Raw genomic sequence first — 26,339 nt, 5'->3', positions numbered from 1 at the left:
AAGTCATTAAACATAAGAAGTACATGTATCATTAGTGTATGATGTACTAACGAGAAGTAGAGAGCCACAAAAATATACAAGAAGGATGGTCACAACATATGTAATGTTTTTTTTTCTTGCAGGATACAAAGCTTTTCATAGTATTATGAAAAAATAATAAATAAACCATCTTATGTTATGAGTAAAATCAAATAATTTGTGTTTTCATATTTATCCAAATTTGACTATCCCAATGTGCCTTAGAAAATAAAGAACGAGTCAAGGGTTCAATCTGCTTTTTATTTTCGTAATTGTGAATTGACAGCATTAAATAGAGGTTGTTTATTACTGAAGCATATGCTTTGTCTTAAAACAGTTTATCAGCCAAGATACATCAATTAAGCTCTTACTGCTTAAATTGTGTTTCGTCGAATACATCCGGTTTTTTTTTGGACTTGGGAATGGCAGTTCAAGAATAACAAGCAGCAATTCATTTCTTCGCTGAATTACCAAATAAATTGGAAGGGTAATTGTGAAAATTTTATATTCAATTAATCTCTCCTTTAATTATGTTGATCTCCATTTGCTCATTAGTGGCAATTCTACGCCAGGTCTACTTTGACAGCGTAAAATAAGCTCTAATTGGTGTACCGGATACATTGGTGTATTATGTGCCCCGAGTTGTAGGGTACATGTAGCACTGGCGCTAGATTAGTTGTATTAGGTCCTGGACGGGAGTACTAGGAACATGGAACAGGATATGTTTGGTGAAACTTGAGCTTCCAAAAGTCCTTGAACTATTAATAGCAGGAGATTGCTGTTGTGAACAAGATATATAAACCACCGCTTCTTAGTCCTGAAACAATTTCAGTTCTCCGCTCACAAGACTGTTAAGTTCCACTTTTTACTATTGTTGACTGTGCGCTTGAGTATGGCAACTTTGATGAAGCACTTGTATGTCGCATTTATAGCCGCTATTGCCTTCGAAAGTTGTGGAGTCTTTGGTAAGTTACACATTTAACGTTTTTTAAAATTAATTTAACAGTATATCTAAAAAATGAAACAGAGAACTCAAAACCCTATAATGAAAGATAATAGAGGAAATGCTCAGTGAACACGGGTTTTAGTGTTTTTTTTTCTTTTGCTTATTTTCCTTTTATACCAAAAGCAGCACATTCATCAAAGCAACATCCAGACTTCCATTCTAGATTAGTCCTTGAATGCATCTTTGCATTCAATACTCTATCTAACTATCAAAAGCCTCCGTGTTTTTTCTAACTAATAATATTCAGTTGTTTTGAATATGAAAATTGCGAGTCGAATAATGAAAAACAGCGTTGAATCTTTGCTCTATTTCGATATCATAATCGCATCCCTGCCTTGAAATTTTTCACTTCATTTTTTAAGTCATTAGTACAAGTCAGTCGTTGATACAGTGGCAGATACAGGGAGGTACAACCTTTGACAGAACTTAGTAACAATTGTGAATTCTATTTCAGATAAATAAATTTACTATCACCGTTAAAAAAAGTTAAATTTTTGCAGAAAAAGGATGTGTTCCCTGAAGGTTTAGAATAGGCCCCTATTTCATTTTTTATCGTTTCAGGTACGCTTGACTGGGTAAAAGTTGTGGAACGCCCCAACTGCAGGCGCTTTGATGTAACTTTGACCATTGAATGCGATAAGCCCTGGTTTTTCAATAAGCCATCCAGCAGCCAGTTCTCCATGTTGTGTCGCTACTGTAGAGAGGGTATTGCGAGATATTGGTCCAGGGATATTTCCTACGGCGGCCGCACTTGGGAAGTGAAAGTCAACACAGATTTGAAAAGTAGCGGGGACAGAAAGATTGTGGAGGTATTTCCTTTTTTTATAAGAATTGTGATGATTTGCATGAAAGCGATAAATTCTTTTCTGAATGTTGAATGAGAAAAATAGTGAATTCAGCCACACGTTACAAAAACGTATACACTGTCATTAGCCTTTTAGTACTTTCAGCAATGTGAATTTTCGCTGTCTTCATAAAACTAATTTATTCTTTTAATAACTCACTGTAGGTTCAGTGGCACGAATCATCCAGTCGTTCCCACAACTCTGACATCTTGGATATGACGGTGAAATATATGAGCAAGAGAAGTGATGCTGCTGCCCTCTTCAAGGAGACCTGCGCTCATGAGATCGGCCATTCTTTCCTCAGAGATGCCCACAGCACTTTTTACAGTTGGGGTCATAAAGGCAAGTTCTTTCTAATACTTTTGGATATATTTAAAGTGGCGGGTCGAAATGTTTCTGGTGGGGGAGGGAGTGGAAGATGAATAATTTGCATAATAAATAATTTTACCAGTAAAATTTTTGCCATAAAATGTAGGGCACAAGTAAAAATCGGTCTGTTTTGTCTCGTTTCACTAATATTCATCTGTTGGGTGGAGGTTGCGGATGGGGCACCCCCGATGCTAAAGGCCCGGTCCTACTCGCCTGCAGGATGAATTTCGCATGAATTGAGCACAAAATTGGTTGATATTTGCTACACATCTGCAATATTCGTCATACATCCTTGTATCATTTGGGCAGCATCCGCACAGGCACTTTTTTCCGTTCCCGAGATTTTTGAGCTGCCCAAAATTTTGGTTGCGGATGAGATGCGCAATACATTATTATTGATATTTTTAAAAAGGATATTTTTAACTTTATGAACTTGGCCTAACAAAATCACCCTGAGCTTCAGAGCTAACTTGACACTAACCTTTTCACTGTAGCCTATCTCCATCGTGTCAAGTTACTTGACACGATGAAGATAGGCTATAGTGAAGAGGTTAGTGGCAAGTTATCTCTGAAGCTCAGGGTGAACAAAATGGGCCAATAGGAAGATAGCCTTTGATCCAAAGTCATTATCAAACAAGCCTAAAGATTGGTTTTGGGGAATCTATACATTTTAATGTTTACACATTTGTTATTAATCGAAATATTCCTCATATATGTGGAGACATACATTCTTAAACTGAGAAGTATTTTCCATTTGCCTCATAGGAACCTCAAGCATATTCGGAGGTACAAATGAAGACGCCCCGTACTATCCCAGCAGAGGAGAAATAGACCTGATGAAGTACTACAACGGCGGTCGGCCCAGAGATTTCTATAACAGAGTGATCGCCGCCGAGAGTGACGTGAAGGATTTAGTGTTCAAAGTTAGGGACAGTTTCACCACCGATTCTGGTAAGATGTTTGATATTGATATTCTAAATGGACGTTGATTAATTCTAAAAAAGATTATAAGAAACCTAGTTTAGACTGTATGAATTTTCAGTGCTAAAATTTTAACGGTTATGTTTATACCTTTGGGCATATTTGAGAAAGTAAAACTTTGAACTAGATGAAATTACACGTTTTTGGTGATTTTGGTGATTATACTGTAAACAGCATACTGTCAGTCGTTTAGAGAAATCTACCTTTTTCATTTTCTTTTCAGGCAGATGTTAAGAAAAATCACCCGAAGGAAAGGAGGCTTTGAAGAGAAAATATCATAATAGCTAACGCTTGAATTTAACTGTATTCCTGTGTCTTCTTTATTCTCTATTGCTTTTCAACCAAAATTTTGCTGTTATTATTTGAATATAACACTTATGAAATATGCCGTGTTCGTTTATTTATTTTGAAATAATCAGTAATCACATAAAGCAACATCAGCGTTCTATTGAAAACGAATGTTTCCATTGAAGTCCTAGCTTTGGGTTTTTATTTTAGGATTTCAAACATAGTAGCAAATGTAACTGAGTTTGGTTACTGGGTAATAACCTGTGTTTCATTAGAAAGAAAACACGGCAACCTGCACTGAAGTTTCTATAGCTTAAAATATGCCTAATTAAATATTCCTTACATACGGACTACAGGTCATTCACGCAAGCAGGATCGGTCTCCTCACAGCCCCATCTCCTCACAGTCTCTCAGGGGTCTGAGAGCAGCCGAAAAATATGCGGAAGTTCCTGGGTGCCGCAAATCTGACTAATTGATTCCACTCATCTATCAAAAACTACCATACACTGTATGTGTGTCATTATACTCGGGCTAAGGGGTCATCCATTTTTATCATAGTTTTCACAAGTCTACAAACCGTACGCTGGTTTCGCTCTCTGTACGCTTTTCGAAAAATTAATCACCATGGATGTGCTGTCAATGATTTTAGCTTTTAACTTTGTACATGTGTACTCTCTGAAGGGGGGAGTCTACTCTTTGTAGACTTGTGAAAATGATGATATAAATGGATGACCCCTCAATGTTATTTTTACTCCAGGTTATTCTTGAATTAACATCTATGTCCTTCTCGTAAACAAACGTTAATAAAGCTAAGTGCTATAGGAATGCGTTTTTACTTGTGTTGCCCTAAACATAAATATGTTCTCCGGGTAGGGAGGTTACATAACGCTCAGACCTGGCTTGAACCAGTTTGTCTCAGGTGTGGCGACTGTGTTAAATGAGAGACGTCAAAAGAAATGACGTATTACTTTCTTCATTTTTGATTAAATTTTCATTTTCTGCTTACTTTAAATGGGTGGACATATGTTATTTAAATATATTGGTTTAAAGAGAACTTGAATCTTTTCTGCTGAGTTTTAAGATTGGAAATACTTTGGATTACACCTCCCTTTTATACAAACTCTCAGTTGTAAAAGTATACATGAATTTGCCTTACTGTCATAAAAAGTCCCGTTTTGCTTGATTTTGATATTTTTAAGGCAATTAAATTTAAGCCGATAGATGTAATGAAGCAACCCACATAATGTAGGATATGTTTGGGTGAGATAAATAGCACTCAGCATGTATTGCAACTGTTTGTACATTGATTGACAAGATAGGCCGTTTTATTTCATGTGGTGATCTGTGATATGTACACGTCTGTTGTATGTGTTTTAGTGAGTTTGCTGAGAAATTGCTATGAGGTACCGGTACTGTGACTACTGGAGCGCTATTGTAAGACCTAAAACCAAGGGTCAATTTATGTTAAAATTTTTCTAAAATCATTATCAGTGAAAAGGACATTCTTTTGCGAGATTCCTTATCAAACACATTTCCCTGCTTTGTCAAATTAAGCTGCTATAAAATCAAAACAGTGTGTGGATTGAACTGGATCAAACCAGAGTTAGCTGAAAGGCACTGGTTCTGTGACTTCTGACAAGCTATTGTAAGTGCTGAAACCCAGGTTCAATTCATGTTAATTATTTTCTAAATCCATTAACAGTGAAAAGAACATTCTTTTGTGAGATTCCTTATCAAGGACATTTCCCTGCATTGTCAAATTAAGTCGCAATAGAAGCAAAACAAAATATTTATGTGCGTGTCTGCGTCGATTTTTGTTATGATTATCAAGATAAAGCGTACTACCAAGTGACATAAATCATTTTTTAATCCTAACCTCTTTTTACGTGGACATGAATACAATTTTGAAAAAAACATAAAAAAAAACAAAAGACCAGAAAACATTATGTTTGATTTAATACCCTGTATCATTCATACGTTCTACTATGTTTTATTCAAGTGCTATTCTATTATTTTTGTTGCTTTCTTTAATTTTTTGCTTATGCCCAATTTGTGAAGTGATTTTAAAGAGAAAAAAATAAAATAAGCTGTGATTTGGATTTAGTACATGAATTTAAAGCAAATCAATAATGAGATGGTTAAATAGTAAATTTTGTCTAAGTTTTATTAAAATCGCAGGTGCACTATTATGTAAGAAAAATCCATTTTTTTTTAAGCAAAATTGTTTAACATGCCCAACATGATGGCGGTGTTATGTGAACACCACTCTCGATATGGACAAACAAATACCGGTAAATTCCTCGACTTTAAAAAATAATGTATGACCCCATCGAAATCATGTGTCACCCCTGAAATCATCTCAGTGGCTCCTCTCCCGCTTATGCCAGTCACAGCCAGATTGGACCAGCCAGATTGGACCGGCCAGATTGAACTGGTCAGATTGGACTGCCCATAAGCGGGGGAGGGGGGTTGAGGGAAAAGATCCATCCTAAAAAAAAAAAAATTCGAACTAAGTTCTACATGTTTGCTTCTTTTCAATTTGAGTCAACTCTGATGGGAAAAAGACCCACTTTTTTATTTCATTTATTGTTTTTTATTGTTTTTTATTTATTTTTTAAAGAAAAAGAACCCCTTGAAACTACTGGCTACAGGCCATGGGCCAAAACATCTGAGAATATTATGAGGACACGGCATTAATCCATAAATGTCTAAGGGAACTGGCACACATATATAAATCTGCTGATCTCAGGATTTCAACAGATATTTTAAAGGAAATTCTGCAAGCATATTTCACGGAAACAGTACAAGCCATGCTTCGAAATGCGAATCTGCCATTTATGGCAAATTTCCCGGTCAACTGGAATTCCAGAGAAAGGAGTCTAAAGAGTTCTGCGGCTCTCTCCTCGGCTTACATCACCAGTGCACAGGCCGCGAACCGACGGGCAAGAGTCGCCCTAGCTGCAGCATACCGTGGCCTCGACAAGCTAGGTTTGAATGAAGGAGTTTGTAATCACCTAACTTTGAGGGCGCCTGCCGCCAATGGAGAGGGCGAATTGATGTTGGTTATTCCCTATGGACTTCATTGGTCTGAGGTATTGTCATAGTGTCTTGAAATACCTGGTATCTCTCATCATCAACAGTCGCTCGATTGCATATATATATATATTGACTGATATATATAATGATTTACTCCCTCAGCCCAATATTTGATATAACCTTAACAGGGGAATGGAGTGCAATCTGTCTTTCTACCCCTTCTGTCAAATCTTTCAAATATTTTCAAAAGAGGTGTTGGCTACAAAGATACGATAAGGTGCGTTTTTTATACGGTGGCCTATATAGCTTGGATTTTTAAAATAAGTAGCAAGCGAGCAACGTATTGAACGTATCTGTTACGATTGATTAATGTATTTAACGTATGCCTTACACTTGACTATCCTTTGGAAAACGTATGCCAACGCTTTTACAACACCAATTGGATCTGATCCAGTTGGCAGTCCACTATTATTATGATTTAACCCAATAATAAACTATATTAAAGTGTTTTTAAAAATAATAACGAAATTTATTTCGTATAAAGGTCAAATTAAAATAAAATAAAATACGCATAAATACTTGCAAAATAAATCGCTCATGCGCAGACATTCGCAGTGGATTTGTTGGAATTACGCCGTATACGTTTCGCATACGCATGCAGGCGTTTGTGTAGGCTTACATACGCAGGAGGGAAATATTTTATACCATGTTATAAATTTTAGCGAATATACGCGTTTGAATCGTACTTTACCCATACGATACCCACACGTTACGGATACGCCAAGCAGAAGAGGAATTAACTAGACGGACGCTAAACACGCTTATTAGACGGTGGTTTGATATACGCAGCGTACGGATAGCGTATATGCGAAGTGATACTGACGAACTAGGAGCGTATGGGACGTATTTCTAACTATTAATATGCGGATGCATAAGTATGTTTGCCGTATGTTTACATAGCCTTTGCTAATATAAGCGTATGCCGAACGTATTTTGCGTTTATGTAACTCATGATTACCGTACGACAAACGCATCCCCTGCGTTTTGTCATTAGTGGCAAAATAAGAGTTCAAATGCACATTTTCATCACTACCGCTCAATATGGAGAGGACAGATGTAGAGATTTTCTAATACCATCGTTGGATTTGAATCAGTCTGCAGTTCATAATTATCAATAAAACAGAAGCATGCTACCCAAACAATTCTCATACGCTCATATGCTTAATCATACGCTTTTATACCAAAAGATGGTATTCATACGCTAATATACATTTAGAAAACTGTCACATATACGCTTATCAAACATTTATAAATGCTAATGTACGGTATTCATCCGTTACTCATACGTTGATTTAATGTGGATTATAATTTGGATTGGTATGCCATTGATATTGGGCATAGAGATATCACCTTTTTACAATTATGCGAAAGGCTGGCGGCAGCCAGCGATTATCGCCCGAAAAATTTCTGTGACATTCTGTACAAAGCAGCACATACCAGGTTTTCTGTAGCGAAAAAAGGGTCGACAAGGGCGTCGAGGTATTTGGTGGGCTGAAGGTCGGACAGGCCACCTGACAGTTTGGCTGCTGCGTGTGAGTCGAAGTAGACAAAAATGGCATCGTCCGAAATGACCTTTAATAGATTTGGTAGTATTAAGCATATCTTTGCGTCATTTTTTAAACATTTCTGTGAAGTGTTCAAAGTGCTTTAATATTCTGAGAATACAAATAAAGACACACTTTTTGTTTGATATTTGTTTTATTAATTGCTATACCAACAAAATGCATGAAATAACCTTGAATAGATTTGGTAATATGAAGTATATCTATTTGTGACTTTTTTTTTACATTTCTACGAAGTATTCGCAATGCTTTAATATTTTGAGAGCATGGATAAAGACATATTGTTAGTTTGATTCGTGTTTCTGTGGTAAAATTTGTGTTTCCAGCTGTGTACTGACAGCATTCCTTTACTTATGCAGTATTTTTTTTTTGGACTGTTTTTTTTTTTTTTCGCCCTCTCGCACCGATTTTGGGGTACCCAGAGGATGTCATCCATAAAAATAAAAAAGCGTGACCTTATGGATATGTTTGATACATGTATGGGCACGTGATCATACCATGAGGACACATTGACCTCATGGGGGCATGACCTATATATACCTGCCGTTTCTCCTAAAGCGAGGCAGTATCATATGGAGATATCTGAGGCTACCATGATAAAGTCAACCAGGGCCGCAAAAAAATTATGTGCACTTTTTTCCAACTAGCCCAAATGTGTCATGAACTAGCAAGAGACATATCTCTAAATATCTAGTGGAAAATCAATATGTGACCCCGATAGAGAGTATATTTACAGGTAACCTGATGAGGACATGACCTTCTTCCGTATGAGGTAACTGACACACATTCGCTTTTCTCAAAAATTCATTCTTTAAGCATCCTGACAAATGTCTGCTGATCTCAGTATTTTAGTCGATATTTTGAAGTAAATTCTGCAAGCATACTAAGCGAATACAAACCATGTTTCGTCGAGCGAATCTGCCACTCCTAAAAAAATTGCCAGTCAGTTGGAATTCCGGAGAAAGGCGTCTAAAGAGTTCTGCGGCTCTCTCCTCGGCTTACATCACCAGTGCACAGGCCGCGAATCGGCGGGCAAGAGTGGCCCTAGCTGCAGCATACCGCGGCCTCGACAAGCTAGGTTTGAATGAAGGAGTTTGTAATCACCTAACTTTGAGGGCGCCTGCCGCCAATGGAGAGGGCGAAGTGATGTTGCTTATTCCCTATGGACTTCATTGGTCTGAGGTATTCTCATAGTGTCTGAAAAAGCTGTCATCTTTCATCATAAAGTCGCTTGATAGCATATTTATTGACTGTACTGTGAACTAACATAATGCCTCCCCCCCCCACCCCCAGTCCAATATATGATGTCATTTTAAGCAGGGGAATGGAATGCGAATAATGAGAAATTCAATCTGTCTTTCTATACCTTCTGTCAAATATTTCATATGATTTTAACAGGGGTGTTGGTGGTAAAGACCACATTAATACATTAACGAAGAGTACCTTGACCGCGAGACTTTAAACTGCTAGCAATAGTCGGCAACACTGAAATATGAATTCTGTGTGAAACTTATTAGTCAATTGTGTGAAGACAAAAGGCTTATTCCCAAACAGATTAACACACCCCTCTTGTTTTCAACGTACTCGTATGAGCACCTGCAGCTTCTCTGTATTCTACTCAATGCCAGGAAGAGGCGTGTAAATCTGTAAAACTGACAACATTCAGCCAAAGTTCCCGCGTTCTATGTAAAGCAATAGTTTCACTAGAACAAAAGTTTCTCATGGAATGATCCCGAAGGACCCCCCCCCCTTTTTTTTACAGACAGATAAGAGGGCTTGAGATGACGTAGAGTGCGGGCGTTTAACACCGAAAAACTGCGCGGATATGCTCGCTGTGCGAAGACAAGCTTCAATCTTGGACAAACGCAAGGGCTTCGTTAGACTTACGTCGTATACGTTTCCCGTATGCAGGTAAACGCTTGTGCACGTTCGCCTACGAAGAAGGACATTTGAATTTTTTGAGAATGTCCCAAAAAATTTAAGCGTATACGAGTCGTGCGTTACCCATACGTTACAACATGTACCCATACGTTAGACACACGCTAGGTATACGGTAGAATGACGTTAAAGTTACGCTAAGGTACGTTTTACATACGGTGTCCGATATAGCTTGACTTTTTTGCATAATGGTAACAAACGAGCAATGTATTGAACGTATCTGTTACGATTGATTAGGTTATTTAACGTAAAGCTTACGCTTGGTTATCCTTTGGAAAATGTATACCAACGCTTTGTAATCTGTGGCATAAATAGAGCGCATTTTTTACATTATCATCATAGCTTTACCAGGTGAAGGAAATAGATCTTTTACAACACCAATTGGCAGTCCACTATTATTATGATTTAACCCAATAATGAACTATATTAAAGTGTTTTAAAAACTAATAATGAATTTTATTTGGTATAAAGGTCAAAGTATGATAAAATACGCATAAATACTTTATTTTAGGAACTCTTATAGAACAGGGTAAAATTGTAGATGATACATGCTACAGAATTTATTCTATTCATTTTTATAAAAGAAAGCTAGTAGTATAAAAAGAAAGTTGAAAGATATAACGAAATTTAATCAGACAAGATTTGTTGATATTTTATACATACGTGTATTCTAACGAGATATGCCATTGTGAACAAAGAGTCAACAAAGGTATGTAAATCATAAAAATGCATTAAAACAGGTCAATTTCAAACATCCCATCCCATGTGTGCTTAATTTATTATTACGCATGATGAAAAGGTGTAAAAAACAATTAATTATTATTACAAATTTTAATAGAAATTTAACGAAAATTTCAATGAAAGATGAAAAAGCTTGATTTTATATTTATAGCCTCAATAACCTTTCCCAAGACCCCCTTATCTGTCATTTTCAAATTTTAAGATCCCCCTAATATTTGGTTAAAAATGTCCAGGTCCCCCCAACCCATTTTCTCCTCCACCCCCTCTCTTTCCAACTTAAATAATTACCGGTCCCTTACTGGAAAACTCCACATTTTTTCGTTCAAATGACGCGCAAGGGTCGCAGAAACATTAACAATGAGACAAGATTTTCTTGCTTTGGTGACCATGACCGTCCTGGCCATATTTTTGGTCGTAAAATGGACGCATAAATGTCTCCAGCGAATAGAGGCATTATTGAAGGGGTTAAACTCACTGTCCTGTGATGCCGTTGTTTTTTTTCCTCTTTCTCGTTCCCTGAGATGCCGTTTCCGCCATTTTCGGACATGTCCTGCAATTTCTCTTAAAGCGAGGCAGTATCATATAATAATATATATTAATATATAAAAATAATAATAATAATGTTGGTACCCTTTTCTAGTTCAGATGAGAGAAGTCTATCTTTTACAAGAGGATTTTTGTATAAATGTGTCCAGTTAACGATAGAAGACTCCCTTTCACATATCATAAGCTTAATGAATTTTTCTTTGTTGCAAGAAGTGGCAAACAGTGTAGGCCTATCTGATTTGAATGCAATTTGATATAGCTTATACCTAAATTTCTCATAATGGGAACACACAATGATATCGATGAAGTGAATTTCGTCCTCTGTTGCTTTTCATGCAATAGCACAATGCCCATAATCTGTTCAAGAGGTTTAAGTTCAGGTTCGAGAGTGAAATTGAGTTTATTTTGGATATGTCTGATACATGTATGAGCACGTGATAATACCATGAGGACACATTGACCTCATGGGGGCATGACCTATATATACCTGCCGTTTCTCCTAAAGCGATGCTGTATCGTTTGGAGATATCTGAGGCTATCATGATAACCCCTACCTGGTCCCAGTTTCGTAAAAATGTCAGTTAACTGGGTTTGTTGACTAGGATTGCCATGAGAGTGCTGTTACACTGCTGCTGATAGGGTAAGATGTGCCCATGTGAGCGTGTAACCTTTGTAATTAAATTCTTAGCCAGTTGTTTTTTTTTTTTTGTGTGTGTGTGTGTGTGTGTGTGTGTGCGCGCGCGCGTGCATGTGAAACTGGTACCAGGGCCGCATATTAATTATGTGCACTTTTCTCCAACGCGTCGAATGTGTCATGAACTAGCAAGAGACATATCTGTGAATGTCTAGTGAAAAATCAATATGTGACCCCGATAAGAGTAGGCCTACAGGTGTCCTCATGAGGACATGACCCTATTAGGTCTAAGGTGAATGACTGATACACATCCGCTGTTCTTTCTCAGAAATTCATTCTTCAAGCAGACTGACAAATGTCTGCTGATCTCAGTATTTCAGCCGATATTTTGAAGAAAATTCTGCAAGCATACAAGGCGAATACAAACCATGCTTCGAAGAGCGAATCTGCCACTCCTAAAAAAATTGCCATTAAGTTGGAAATCCGGAGAAAGGCGTCTAAAGAGTTCTGCGGCTCTCTCCTCGGCTTACATCACCAGTGCACAGGCCGCGAATCGGCGGGCAAGAGTCGCCCTAGCTGCAGCATACCGTGGCCTCGACAAGCTAGGTTTGAATGAAGGAGTTTGTAATCACCTAACTTTGAGGGCGCCTGCCGCCAATGGAGAGGGCGAAGTGATGTTGCTTATTCCCTATGGACTTCATTGGTCTGAGGTATTGTCATAGTGTCTGAAAAAAGTTTGCTTCTCTTATCAGCAGTCGCTCGATAGCATATTTATTGACTGTACTGTGAACTTACATCATGTTCAACAGGAGCACGAATTTTAGGATCGTTCGTCCCCTGCGAATTTTGGGTGCAGTAAAATCCATAGAGTTCGTAGAGGTAGAGGGAGGTTTGCAATGGAAATGCCCAAGTCTTCGTTGTGAGTCGCAGGGGCCTAGTGAGATAGATGTCTTACCAAGCAGGGACGCTATTTGCAAAGTGCGATGGCCGTGGAAATTGTACTCTTTTCTTGAGTTTGTCTTGCTAGCTGCGTGCGTGGCACACACTCACCACTTACATGTATGAAGGGAATGCAACGCACGGCGTAAACAGTTCCCTTTTGCGTCACTTTTGCTTCACACTTGCCTCACACGATTGTGATGACGTAATGGCGGCGTACTTTCTTGTTTCTCCTCCCTTCTTTTCTGCTCTCTAAGCCTCTTTCCCTTGTCTTTTGGAGGCATATTAGAAGCTGAATTGATCAAAATTCAAAAGTTTTGAAAATTGTACACGTTGCACAATCGACGTTAATTGTCGAGACATGAGCGTGCGCCGTGAGCACGCCTTTTATACTCCTGGCATGGGGGTGACGCACGTTCGACGCACTCCCGTCGTGCTTTCGACTTTGCTCGTTATCTGTGAGGGCGTGCGCCGTACAGCCTGGGTCCCAACCCAACGTACGGGTGCTACGTGTTCGTCTGGTCTACGGCCAAAAATTTGAGGAAAACGTGGGATTGTGTGCGTGAGGTGCACGTCCATCGTGCAACTTTTGGAGGGCGCAGACAGCACGTAGAAATTTTTCGACATGATCAACAGCCACTGCGTGCGGTCTACGAAATCTCAAAAAAAAAAAAAAAAAAAAAAAAAAAAAAATGGAGCATGCCGTGCGCCTGTCGTACGGGATTCCTTTTTCCCCACTGCGCATGGGTGGAGTTGGGACCCAGGCTTTAGCGAGCTTAAGATTGCGTATCGTGCGTTTAAAACCGAAGGAATGAGAGGCGCTGCTCGCTGTGCGAAGCATGTCTTGGTTTGGGTGGTCGGTATCTGACTCAAGATTCAGTCCTTATCCTATAATACACGAAAAAAGGCGTTTATGAGTCCATATCAAATATGTTGAACTGTTTCATATGAAAAGATACGGCATTTCGATAGCCCTTATGAACTTTCGTACCCTCTTACTATATTCTTTGCGCCAGGGTGGCACTTAAAGCATCCACCAGAGCTCGCCAGTGCTGTGCCTGTTTCGCAAAAGCCTCCAGTTGTCCCCACGTCCAGCCTTACCGTTTTATTTCCTTATGAACTTTCAAAAGGTCCATGCTTCTATTTTTTTGTTCGCCAAGCTTTTTGGTAAAACATTTTCATAATAGATATTTCTATTATGATTTGTGCACTTGACTACAATGTTTTCCGCGATAGGCCAATTTTAAGATTTTTAAAAAAATTATGATAAGAAACAATGAATGAAAAATATTTACCATGTTAAATAAACTTCTTTAATTTAGAACTATAAAATTATGGGTTAATTCAGTCTTTTGAAAGCGTTGAAAAATACACTTTCTTTAAAATTTAGGTGACGGCATCTTCATTGATTGGTCTTGATGAGAATAACGCTGTGATTGAAGGTGACGGACCATCCGAGATATCCGCGGCTTCCATACACCGGGGCATTCACAACGCTAGAAGTGAAGATGTCTCATGTGTGATGCACACACACATGCCTTACGCCACCGCACTGTGTAAGTCGAAGTAAAACACACACACACACACACGCACACACATACACACACACACACACACACACGGATTTCGAGGTATTTAAACACGTTCTCCCCTCCTGTGGCTAGAATGGGGAATGTTAAATCACCTTTCAGATTTCTGACCTAGCAAATGTACTTTAAATTACACTGTCTGTACTTGTTAAAAGCCTTCATCAGAATCACGAGGGAACGTCTACTTTTTAAAGTAAAGCCCTTGTCGCCAGCATACACTGTAACACACGAGACTATTATTTAATCAGCCAATGCCACTCTTGAGTTTTACAGTGCACTGGAAACTCTCCTATATAACCAAAGTGTGCCAGGAAGATACTGTCCGTACTGTAAAACTCAGGGTTGTCAGTGTTATCTTTTACCATTATTTACTATTAAACGTACCCTTAATCGCCAAAAAGACGTAATGTATTCCATGTGTAATTTCAGCGGTTTTACAAGATCCCACTCTTCGCATGTGTCACCAAAATTCCCTCCGATTCTACGAGAACATTTCCTATGACACGGACTACCAAGGTCTTGCTGAGAATGTCGATGAGGGAGACCGCATGGCAAGGGCACTGGGCAAAAACGACGCCATGATAATGAGGAGTCACGGGGTCATGGTCGTAGGTCCAACTGTCGCTGCAGCCTTTGACACAATTTACTACTTGGAGAGGGCCTGTCAAGTACAGGTAACTTCTCCCCTCCACAGTGGATTTATGTAACACATTTACTTTCTTATTTTTACTTTGGGGCCACCATCCATTGTTCACTTTTTTGACCCAAGTAATTTCACATGGTCAGTGAATTCTACTGGTAAGGTCGCAGGCAAACTCTTTTCGTATACGGAACAAAATTTTCTGTATTGTTAAGAAAAAGCTTTTTTTTTTGGGGGGGGGGGGGTGACAACATTTTAAGCAATATTGTATATGACAATACCATATTAGTTTGGACACATTTACTCTTTGCCGTTATTGACAAACATTACAAACTGAGCTACTGCACAAGCCAATATGGTATTTATCAGTTTTTATAGGTATATGCATGTACATATTTCAGGTTATGGCAATGTGGACGGGAGAACCACTAGTTGAAATAGAAGAAGAAATGTGCAAAAAATCGAAGGCAGTCATCGACTGTATTAAAGATGAGTATTCAAGGGCTTACTTTGACAGCATGCTGCGACGTTTACGTAAAGAATGTCCAGATTTTGAAAATTGAAGATAAAGCTTCTCGTTTTGCTTGACAACAGAAGCAACCGTGATTCTGAAAAGCAACGTTACCACGACGACAAAAAGTAAATTAATCAATATTATTTGTGATACAGTTTGTTGTATTTAGTCCTTATTAGCCCTTGTAGTCGATTGCGGACTGTCTTGCAAACTGAAGGCGATGTTTGATTCACAACTAACCTGCATGGTTTTGAACTTCTTGCGACAATATACATATTAGTAGTCTATATTAATATGTATATTATCGTAAGAAGTTCGAAACCATGCAGGTTAGTTGTGAATATGCATGTACATATTGATAGTCTATATTAGACAAAGCGTCAAGGTATCAGAGGTTAAAGATTTCTAGTTTTTTCCCACTGCTGTCTGTGAATTTACCTGTATCTAGACTGTTACCTGTTCTATGAACAGATCATTGAAGAATAAAGTTTTTCATACCTCCCACTGCATTTTCCCTTTATTGAAGTGTAACGTTTAGAATTGACTATCATCTCGCAAAACAAACGACCTATCCATTCCGTCTTCTTAAATTTCAGCCAATGAAAATGTGATTAAATACTGCAAAAGTTAAACATGGTGGCATTTTCAACTCTTGTACAATGGGTTTAACCTGAATTTCAGGCAACTAACAATTCAATTCTCACAAATAGAGTTATGTAGCTGGTGGAATAGTAAGCTTTGAAAATGCAGCTGGTTGTCTGACCTCTCAATTTATACACCTGGTTAACTTAAAATGAATATTCAACGTAATAATATAATAATGATTAACTATGAATAAATAAAAAGTAATGTTATTTCCGCATTCTACATTCAGTGGCTACCCAATCTCGATTTTAAGGTTTAAGTTGAATATCAACCATTAATTGATAAATATTTTGTTAACTTTTCCTTCATGTTAATTTGGGGTGTTTTTGGTTTCTTTTGAAAATGACTTCTAATGCAATTATTTCCTGCTATACTTCCTTCTGAGAAACACCACTGCATTACAGCACCGCAGTACCGTAGCACTTTTGCTAAGGACAACCACTCACGTTCACATTGGCCAATAGATTACTAGATCAACTGGGGGCTATAGTGCTGAGAAGTCATCTGCAATTTTTTTATAATCACCGAAAATCGTTTAAGCTTCGTGTGTTAGTGCAGTGATAATAAAACAACTTTCTATACTCGTAAGTTGTATTTCTATATACAGAAGGCGCAACACTGTTTTTGCTTTTTTTAATGCACGTCACATGCGGATGAAGGAAAGCAAGGATCAAATGCCTGTACCTTTTTATGTACAGACACTGATGTGTCTGTACATATTGCCATCACCTGCGTCTGTCGTCGCCGACGCCGTCGCCGATCATGTCGCCGTGCACTTTCAGCGTTAACACCATAAGTGGAAGACAGTTTTACTTTTTGGCTTTATATTTACAGAGCTGATGAATATTCATAAAACGCAGGTCAAGTTCGAAAATCAGCATGATCGGGCCATTATTGTAGAATTTATGCACGTTTTTTCACTTTTCAGCATATATGCAACACTGTTAACACATTTCAAGGAAAACTAATAGGCCTGTTGTCATGAAACTCACAGGAGTAATCAATCTTACTAAAACGCAGATCAAGTTCGAAAATCGGCATGATCGGCCCACTATTTTAGTACATTGTAGTTATGCTGTTTTTTTCACTTTTCAGCATATATGCAACACTGTTAACACATTTCAAGGAAAACCCATGGGCCTGTTGTCATGAAACTCACAGGAGTAATCAATCTTACTAAAACGCAGGTCAAGTTCGAAAATCAGCATAATTGGACCATTATTTTATAAGTTATGCTGTTTTTTCACATTTCCTCAGATTCAATTCTTAGGCATGTTAACAGTCTCATTATTTAATTAATAAGATACGTAAAAGTGTTTGTTTGACATTTCCTGCATCTTTACAACATTGTTAGTTGATTACGTAAAATAAAAATGATGGTAAACTTGTTATCGTGTATTGTGTAATAAGGTGTCAAAAATGGAAATAAACTCATATCATTGCAGTTTGTAAGATTCAATCATTCACTATGTTCAGAAACTCAGAATGGAGGAAATTGGACATTTGACACTGTTCTATTGATATTTTTCACATCTCATCAATTTTCTTAGTTGATCATATAAAAATGGCAGTAAACTGTTAATTTTGTTTTATGTTAAAAAAGTGTTAAAAATGGAAAAAAACATTTCAGAACAGTGCCGTCTTGTTTACATTTTGGCATTTTCAAGTTGTGACTTTGAAGTTCCATGGGCCTGAAGACCTTTGCTAGTCACATTTTCTGAATATCCATAATACTAATATTTTATTATTAAAAATTGATGGTCATTATGCTGTTAAACGTTATGTAATATTGCATCAAAATTTGGAAAAAAATATTTTGGGCACTGCTCCCATGATGACCATTTAAGAAAAATCATGTCACTTACTGTTCTCAAACTTACAGGAAAGAAACATGGGACTAAAATACAGCTTCAGTAGGCAATGCAGTCTGTTTGGTAATTCTTTCTGCTAGTTAAACAGTTTTTTTTTTTTTTTTGTGAAAATTTAATTTTTCACATATTAGCATTTTCAAGGTGTGACTTTGAAGTTCCTCCAGCTCCTCGGCGAAGACCTCAGAAAAAATACTAATACTCCTATGTTATCGACAAGTTATTTCAAAATTTGGATAACAGAGACCACATTACACACATTATGATCTTTGATACAGATTTTTCAATGAATTGACTATGTAAAAGCCGAGTTTTCCACAACGACGACCTAACGAAATTATTTGGTTTACCTTCGACAAGTATAAACAACAGTGTCCTCTAAGGCCAGTAATGCTTCCTCTCAGGTAGTGGATAACAGCGCAGGTTACTTACGTGCTTATAGTATATATAGTAGAAATTGAAATTATGCACAAAGTAGAAATTACAACTTACAAGTTGTTTTTATTTTGATCAGAAGTTAAAATACAAATCAATGCTTTTAATTAGTTTTGTTGTCAATACAAGTGAAAAGTATGTGATAAGTATGCAAAATAATAAAAAAACAATGCAGTTCACATGATTTTCTTAAAAAGCATGCCAGTGGAGAGTAAATGTCATTGGGCAAGTACTAGTAAGGCCGTTCTCTTGCACGATGTTGACTGTTAGGCTATGAAATTCGACTTCTTTACATATCATACGTACCCTACATGGGTATTTATTATCATGAATAGTGCTGACACAAAATGGAAAGTGCGCACACAGGATATTTTTTTCTGTGATCAGAAATGTGTTGTTAATATTTAGTAGGAAGCATAATCTACCATACCATTTTTTTAATCAGAAATTTTCTGTGTATTATCAGGGGCAGATTGAGGCAATCTTCTGGGTCTTTCGGAAGACGGTCAGATTTTCAAGTTTCCATTGACGATAACTTAGTTTTTTGTCGGAAGATGTTAAAAATGGAGGATGGATCCAAAGATAATTTGGAAGACTGTCAGAAAATATATCTGGATCCGCCCCTGTATTATGGGTATTATTTGATTCCTGTATCTTATTTATTTGCTTTTCATGCAGCAGTATTATAGGATTTTGATAGAGATTTCAACTGTATAATAAGGATTAAATGTCAGACAGCAGTCTGAGTTGCAACTGATGGATTTAATTAGTGTATTTCAATTTCAAATTCTATCCCGTATCTCGTTGTGATAGCAGCAACCTCTGTCTGCCTGGAGTAGCAACAGAAGACGGTTGTAAAGCCTCTCTTCTGGTCCTCAAATCAAGTTCGGTCCCTTGGTTCTAAACTGTTTACCAGAGGCTCTGTTCTTGTCCTACACCTGTAAATGTCCATCACGACGTGTTCAAACGTGTTCCCCAAACGTGTACTTGGCTGACTCTCTTTTGGACCCCAAACTTTTTCTGCGGTATAGTCTTCATTTGGAAACCTGCCAGTTTGACGTTCGGGGGGAGGGGAGGGGATTAAATACTTGCAGTTAAGCAACTCAACTAACGGTCATTTGGTTGATTCGCCAGATCAACGGACTAGCTGGCTATTATTTCACAGCATAAATTGAAAGATATAAATTGCAGAGTAACCTTCTGTCACAAGGATACTACATATAATTATTTATTCCCTTCATGCCCCCCCCCCCCGGGGGTCACTTGTAATTGATACTCCGTATCTTGATTAATGTGGAAGAATCAAAAGATGAAAAGAGTGCACGGACGTGCTTTTGACAGGTCAGGTCACGAAGTAACGGCATCTCAGGCCACAAAATATGGCTTCACAGGGCAGTGAACAAACTGGAGAAATTTCCCTCTCCGACAATATTCCGAGCATATATGGTCACCCTGCTTCCTTCATGTCTTTACAACAATTCAGTATCATTATGCTGAATTCTATTAGTGTTCTATTACTGATGTTGTATTCAACCATCTAATAAAATTTGATATTTGAAGAAAATTTTATTGCAGGATTTTACAATATCACCACTTTGCACCATTGCTATTATATGGCGCAGAGTACATGTTCCAAACAGGTATAGCTGCAAACAGTAAAATTGTTTGATATTAATAAAAATATAAACAATTATGTTGATCATAATAACTAAACCACTCTGCGGGCTAACTGTCTACGGGTTGTAGCCAAGATGTGTTCAGTTTATAACACTCTCCTCTGGTTCGGGACATTTACAGATTGTCTTTACCTCTCTCTCTCTCTCGTCATAAATCAAAGTCTCTGACATTTAACATTGGTATTTTAATTCAGGATATTTACAGAAATGTGTAAACATGATATTAATTCGAGAAAGGATATTTTTTAGTGTTTGTAAATGTTGCAAAGGAAATTACCAAAAATATATAGCTTTCCATATTGAGAAGACATGTTCCTCTACTCCCCTTCTCCAGATTTCCTGGCCCGAGGAGCAATATGTTTGTCCTAAGCTCTGAAGCTCTGAACGCGCTTGATAGAAACTTGGACCTAAATAGAGTTAGGTCCAAGATAGAAACCAGATGTGGAGATAGTGAGATTTTATTGCCCGAGCCAGACTACCGACTTTCCAATCTTACAGGTTGAAAGAAGTGTGGGCGGGGAGGGGGGGGGTTATATATCTTCTTAACCGACTAAGCTAGATAGGCACGAAACACGATAAAGTATATCAGAAGAAAGGCTCAACTTAACTTATTTCATAACATAATAGTTGCTATGCCCTTATGCTCCTCTTCCCACCCTGAACTCTTGTAATAAATAATCATTTTTCTTTTCATATGAAAGATGAGAGCGTAAATTAACTTATCACAACCGCTCACGTTTTGCATAACGTTTTTATTAATGTTTCATATTACTTTTAATAACTGCTGACTGCTTTCCCAGTTAGAGGGTACAATGGCATAAACCAGTGAAAGTAATGGAACGTGTCATATATTTATTCCGATATTAATCTAAATATATGTGGCTCACATTTTCACTTTTTGTTGAAAGTTTTCTCACATCGAACTCAATTAATTGGGTTGGAGTGTCTACATCTGTAGCGGTGTTTTAAAGGGTCATAAATGGACCAATTTTGAGATAGCGTTATGCGAGACTTAGGTAACTTTTATATAAACGGAAAATAATATACTGTAGATTGATTCACAACTCTGCCTCCGGTCGAATACAAGCCCTTTACAGACCAACCAAAATTAAATGCCCGTGTCTGGTGCGGGTGCTCTATTTTCGTGGTTTTCTTACATAATTGCGCGGTGCTTCGTTAATCTGGCAACAAATGTTCGCTACAGATGAGATGCAAATAAAACGGTATAATGATCGACGCGAAAATGCCTTTAATCTGTTTTGATGCTTTCCATGTACGCATATGTACTATAATGTATAGGATTCGAAATTATCAACATCGGATTACTTAAAATAACCATCCAAAGATCATGTACATTACGGCGCACAATTCCTTTGATTTGTGGTTTTTAATGAACTTAAATAAAGATGCTGCGATAAAGACCATTCAACTTAATAAGACATATATATAGGGCGAAAAAGAAATTGAGACGTCCCTGGAGTCGAGACAAAATCTATGATAAAGAATCCTGATTCTGTAATAACAGCTAGGTTTTTCTCTTTTAAATTAATTTGAATTGTGCTCTATAACAAGAGAGGCAGTCAATGTGAGGGTCGGTGGGACATTTAATGGTGGGGATCGAGTATTTAAAATCACAGATTTCGGGCATGAAAGAAAATTTTGTGGTTTCCGAGGTCAGTTTGTAAGATCAAAATTCAGGCCAGGGCGCTGTTCTGAATCTTTCCCTTGAACTGGTAAATTGAAACGGGGATTTTAGCCTTTAATTTTGCCCAAGGGAGAACGGCGTTGTGTAACAGTAAACTGCACTGGTATGCATAGGCCTACTTATACTACGTAGTTATACTGGATCTCTACAATGTCTTTGGTCAGATCACTGGGTTTTCATGATATTCCCTTCACTGTACGCTCCTAAAGCAATACAATTGGGATGCTAAGTTGTCATCATGTAGCAAAACAACACTTGAACATTATCTGAATGATATGGGATATACAGCTTGTGAAAGCCTAGGTATAAATATCAACAAGGTATGCAGCAAGTACATCTCTAATACTCCCTTTACACTGGACGGCGTCCTTTCTGCGTCCTTTCTGCGACCATGAAATTTGGCATCTCTGTGGTCTTAATAAGGAGGCACGAGCATTGATTTTGTATCAGAATGAATGCTCAATGAACGGCCAGTTGTCGGCACGTAAAGTATTATAATTTTTAACTCTCAAATGGGGCCGTACTGCTGGACGCAGAAAGGACGCCGTCCAGTGTAAAAGGGGCTTAAACCAGCCCCGTCAATCAAACACACATTATGGTCAGTTGCGTCTTAGTTTAAATGCAGTCAAACAGGCAAATAGGCTTTAATTACGAAAATATTGCGCGTTTATTAATAAACTTTGTTTATTTTAGATCTGCTGATTCGAAAAAAAAATATAATCCATTTCTACTACTTGCACAAAACGCGTGACCATACCAGTCCAGTGGACATTTAGGAAATTCACGGGAATAAACGCGTCCATATGAAAATAAGAGCTTATACTAACTTGAAACGGAATAAAAAGCGCACAATCATGGCAGTGAGTGAGCACCCCCCCCCCCCCCCCCCCCAACACCACCACATGCACACAATCACCCACGAATGTAACTGTCTTGAAAACATGAGGCAGAGAACGCCATAAATATTGTAGTATTATTCTTAAGCATCCTAAAGGTAGTCACGCAGCAAAACTTTTGTGTTCTTTAAAAAATCTGAGAATATATTATAGCAAATATAATACAATTTTAAATAATTGAAATGCATTTCTTTCTAACATTCAGTTTACGTACGTTTTTTGGTAGCCTCTCAAAGTTTTAAATCTCAAATATTGGAGACCATAATAGAGTCAGCCAAGGACACGTTTAGGGAACACGTTTGAACTCGTAATGATGGACATTTACAGGTGTAGGTCCAGTATAGAGCTTCTTGTAAACAGTTTAGAACCAAGGGACCGAACTTGATTTGAGGACCAGAAGAGAGGCTTTACAGACGGTGACCTTTTCTTCTCCCCATGTTCATTGGCCATAACAGACCTGAAAAGAGTAAAAATATAACTGTACAAGTTGAAGTTATTTTCCAATATCTTCAGGAGGGCACGTATCCTATCGAGACAACACCAACACAGAAAAGAGTTATTCGGAGAACAAGCAAGTCTAATTATAAAGTAAACTTTCAATTTTCATGATGTTAAATATGCAATATTATTAGAGGTCACACTACGTTATACGCAGATATACAATTCCAGGGATGTGTGTCCAATGGACCTATGTACCTTTAAAAAATGTCCTGCAGGGGATTACTATTTCATGGGTATTTATGCCCGGGGGACTACCATTTCTGGGATTTTAGGTCCGGGGGACTACCATTTCTGGGATTTTAGGTCCGGGGGACTACCATTTCTGGGATTTTAGGTCCGGGGGACTACCATTTCTAGGATTTTAGGACCGGGGACTACCTTTTCTGGGATTTTAGGTCCAGGGGACTACCATTTCTGGGATTTTAGATCCGGGGACAGCTGCTTAATTCCTTTAACATCATGAGTACACATATGCATATTGTAATGCTTATTTCAGATTGAACATGGCAAGCTCTATTACAGAGTTAGCAAGAGGAAAGTGAGGGACGTAGCAGATGAAGGGCAGAATGATAATGATGATAATGATGTTGGTGGAGTATGGCAAAAAGTTGTAAGAAACAGGGAAGAAGTGAAAAAAATTTTGGATACACTGCATACATCACCGCTTGGTAAGTATGTATTAAAAGAATTCCGTATTCACAATACCGCGTATACGTTGCTTTATTTAATTGTGTGACGTAATTCCAGACATTGAAAAAGTGTCCATAGAATGCGATGTATTAATTTCCTTGTTTTTAAATTTAAGGTGGTCACCTAGGACGAGATAAGACACTGGCCAAGGTTGAAAAGATATATTATTGGCCAAACATGGTAGACGACATCAGAAAATTCATTTTAAAATGTGACAAATGTCAGCGTGTCAACAAAAAGAGCAACAACGGCTCTCCACCGCTTAACCCTATTCCTGTGAACAAGCCTGAGGCGTGGAGGATGGTAATCAAGACAATTTTTATCTTAATCGTGGTGTTTAATTGGAAAAATAGCTATTGAAAATAGTTTTTCGTTGTTATCGTCATATTGTTTTAACAGAAAACATTAAGACTTGTGGAAATTTCTTTATTTATCAGTTATTTATGTAGTTAAACATCTACGAATTTAATGTAAAATCAGAAATAACGTATTTTTATTAATTTTTAGTAGATTGGGATCGATCTAATTGGGCCAATGCAACAAACAGAAAGGGGCAATCAGTACGTATGTACTGTTTTGTGCTACTACACCAAGATGGCCCATGCACGTGCCTTGCCCTCCAAGGAAGCGACAGGGGTAGCCAGCTTTCTTTTGGACCTTTTTTTACGTAAGTGTTGAATATTATAGGTGCAGTAATGAATATGTATCGACAACGATTTCTTTCGAAGTTACATGTTAAGATAACTTAATTAATTTACTTTTTTAAATAGGGTGGATTATACCCCTTCGATGACAGTAAAAAGTAACATTTCCGATGAACATCATGTCGACGAAGTTGTTAACTAAAATATCCATGGCATTACTGAATGTTTTCCAGTTTTGCTAACTGACCAGGAAAGAGAATTCAACAACAACCTGTTGCACCGTATTACCACGTCACTTCAAATAAAACATAAAAGAACCACAGCTTACCATCCCCAGTGCAATGGTCTCACGGGTGTGTTTGATTGGAATTCTTTAAAATGTCTCTGTGATCGTACTTACTGTCCTTAATTTTAGCCCACGTTTTAGTTAAAGAATATATTAGCCATTTAATGTAATACATAATATATTATTAAACTTTTGCAAGTTAATATACTTGATGAGATAAGTCCACATTTTTATTATATTTATATTGTATATAGATTTTAAGATGCAGGCCTATATAATATTCCAGAACGCTTCAACCAGACCCTGAAGGACATGCTTTTAAAGTATCAAGACGATCATCAGTGGGATGACGTTTTGGGGGATGTAGTATTTGATTATTATACATCAGTCCAAGCATCTACTGGGTTTTCACCCTTTTATCTCATGTTTGGGAGGTATGAAGGAATATGTAAATTATTATCCATAAATGTTCAATTATTTCATGTTTTATTAAATAAATAAAATTGGGTTTTACCCACACCAGAAGTGATGTAATTAATACTGAAAATGTCGTCTTTTTATTCTAATTATGCTATTTCAGATGGATACAACATACGAAATAAAAAGCATTATTAACTGTTTGTAAATTTTAGTTAATATTATCTTTAGAGAACCTGTGCTCCCTCTTGATGTGTGCAACAGCGACGAAGAAGACCAGTCTGAAGAGAATACAGCAGGCCCAAGTGGCCTACAACTGCCTAGTGCATCTCAGTATGAAAAGGAAGTTGAAACGAGGGTTGAAACAATGAAAAAAAAGTGGGAGAGGTAGCGTTAAGAAATATAAAAAGAGCGCAGCAAGAGCAGAAAAAAGGTTTGACGCTCGCCATTCAACTGATGAGGTATAAGCTTTTGGTGAATTACCCCATGAATCAAATTGATTTTACTTATAAAGCATTGGTTTCATATAGTATGACCGTAATATGTACACTGTTTGCTTGGATTATACCATTTACTAGTGGTGCGCCTTGTACATTTGTATACTTCGTAGTCAATTACCATTTATATTAAAATTGAATGCAGGTGAACTGTGATTAACGATGCAAAAACACTTATGGTATCAAAATTAATTTTACAGGTACTTACCGTGGGAACAAAAGTGTTGAAAAGAAATTTACGAAGGAGTGACAGAAAGGGGGGCAAACAAGAAAACCCCTGGCTGGGGCCCTACGTTGTGAAGGGGATATCCAAATCTGGAGCTTATATCCTCCAGATTGAAGGCGGGTGCACACTGAAAGGCGCCGTAAACAG

At 37.7% G+C, this 26,339-nt stretch overlaps 2 protein-coding genes across 2 annotated transcripts; both read left to right on the top strand.

Annotated features, from left to right (window-relative positions):
* The first annotated feature begins 796 nt into the window (after positions 1 to 796).
* Positions 797 to 4,328, top strand: LOC106178510 (uncharacterized). Its single transcript, XM_013561722.2, has 5 exons — positions 797 to 983; positions 1,586 to 1,833; positions 2,034 to 2,211; positions 3,004 to 3,189; positions 3,443 to 4,328. The coding sequence occupies exons 1-5, from the start codon at positions 911 to 913 to the stop codon at positions 3,451 to 3,453; spliced, it is 696 nt and encodes a 231-aa protein (XP_013417176.1). The 5' UTR covers positions 797 to 910; the 3' UTR covers positions 3,454 to 4,328.
* A 5,727-nt stretch (positions 4,329 to 10,055) lies between these two features.
* Positions 10,056 to 16,210, top strand: LOC106157575 (uncharacterized). The gene is made up of 4 exons (XM_087019437.1): positions 10,056 to 10,076; positions 14,354 to 14,519; positions 14,982 to 15,226; positions 15,594 to 16,210. Exons 1-4 carry the CDS (start codon positions 10,071 to 10,073, stop codon positions 15,753 to 15,755), a joined length of 579 nt encoding a protein of 192 aa, XP_086875563.1. The 5' UTR covers positions 10,056 to 10,070; the 3' UTR covers positions 15,756 to 16,210.
* Positions 16,211 to 26,339: the final 10,129 nt, after the last annotated feature.

The sequence above is a fragment of the Lingula anatina genome, chromosome 1 (genome assembly GCF_051362555.1).
Source record: "Lingula anatina isolate TDL-2025a chromosome 1, LinAna3.0, whole genome shotgun sequence".
Lineage (NCBI taxonomy): Eukaryota > Metazoa > Brachiopoda > Lingulata > Lingulida > Lingulidae > Lingula > Lingula anatina.
Note: the sequence above shows the minus strand (reverse complement) of the source record. Positions and strands in the feature narration are given on the sequence as shown.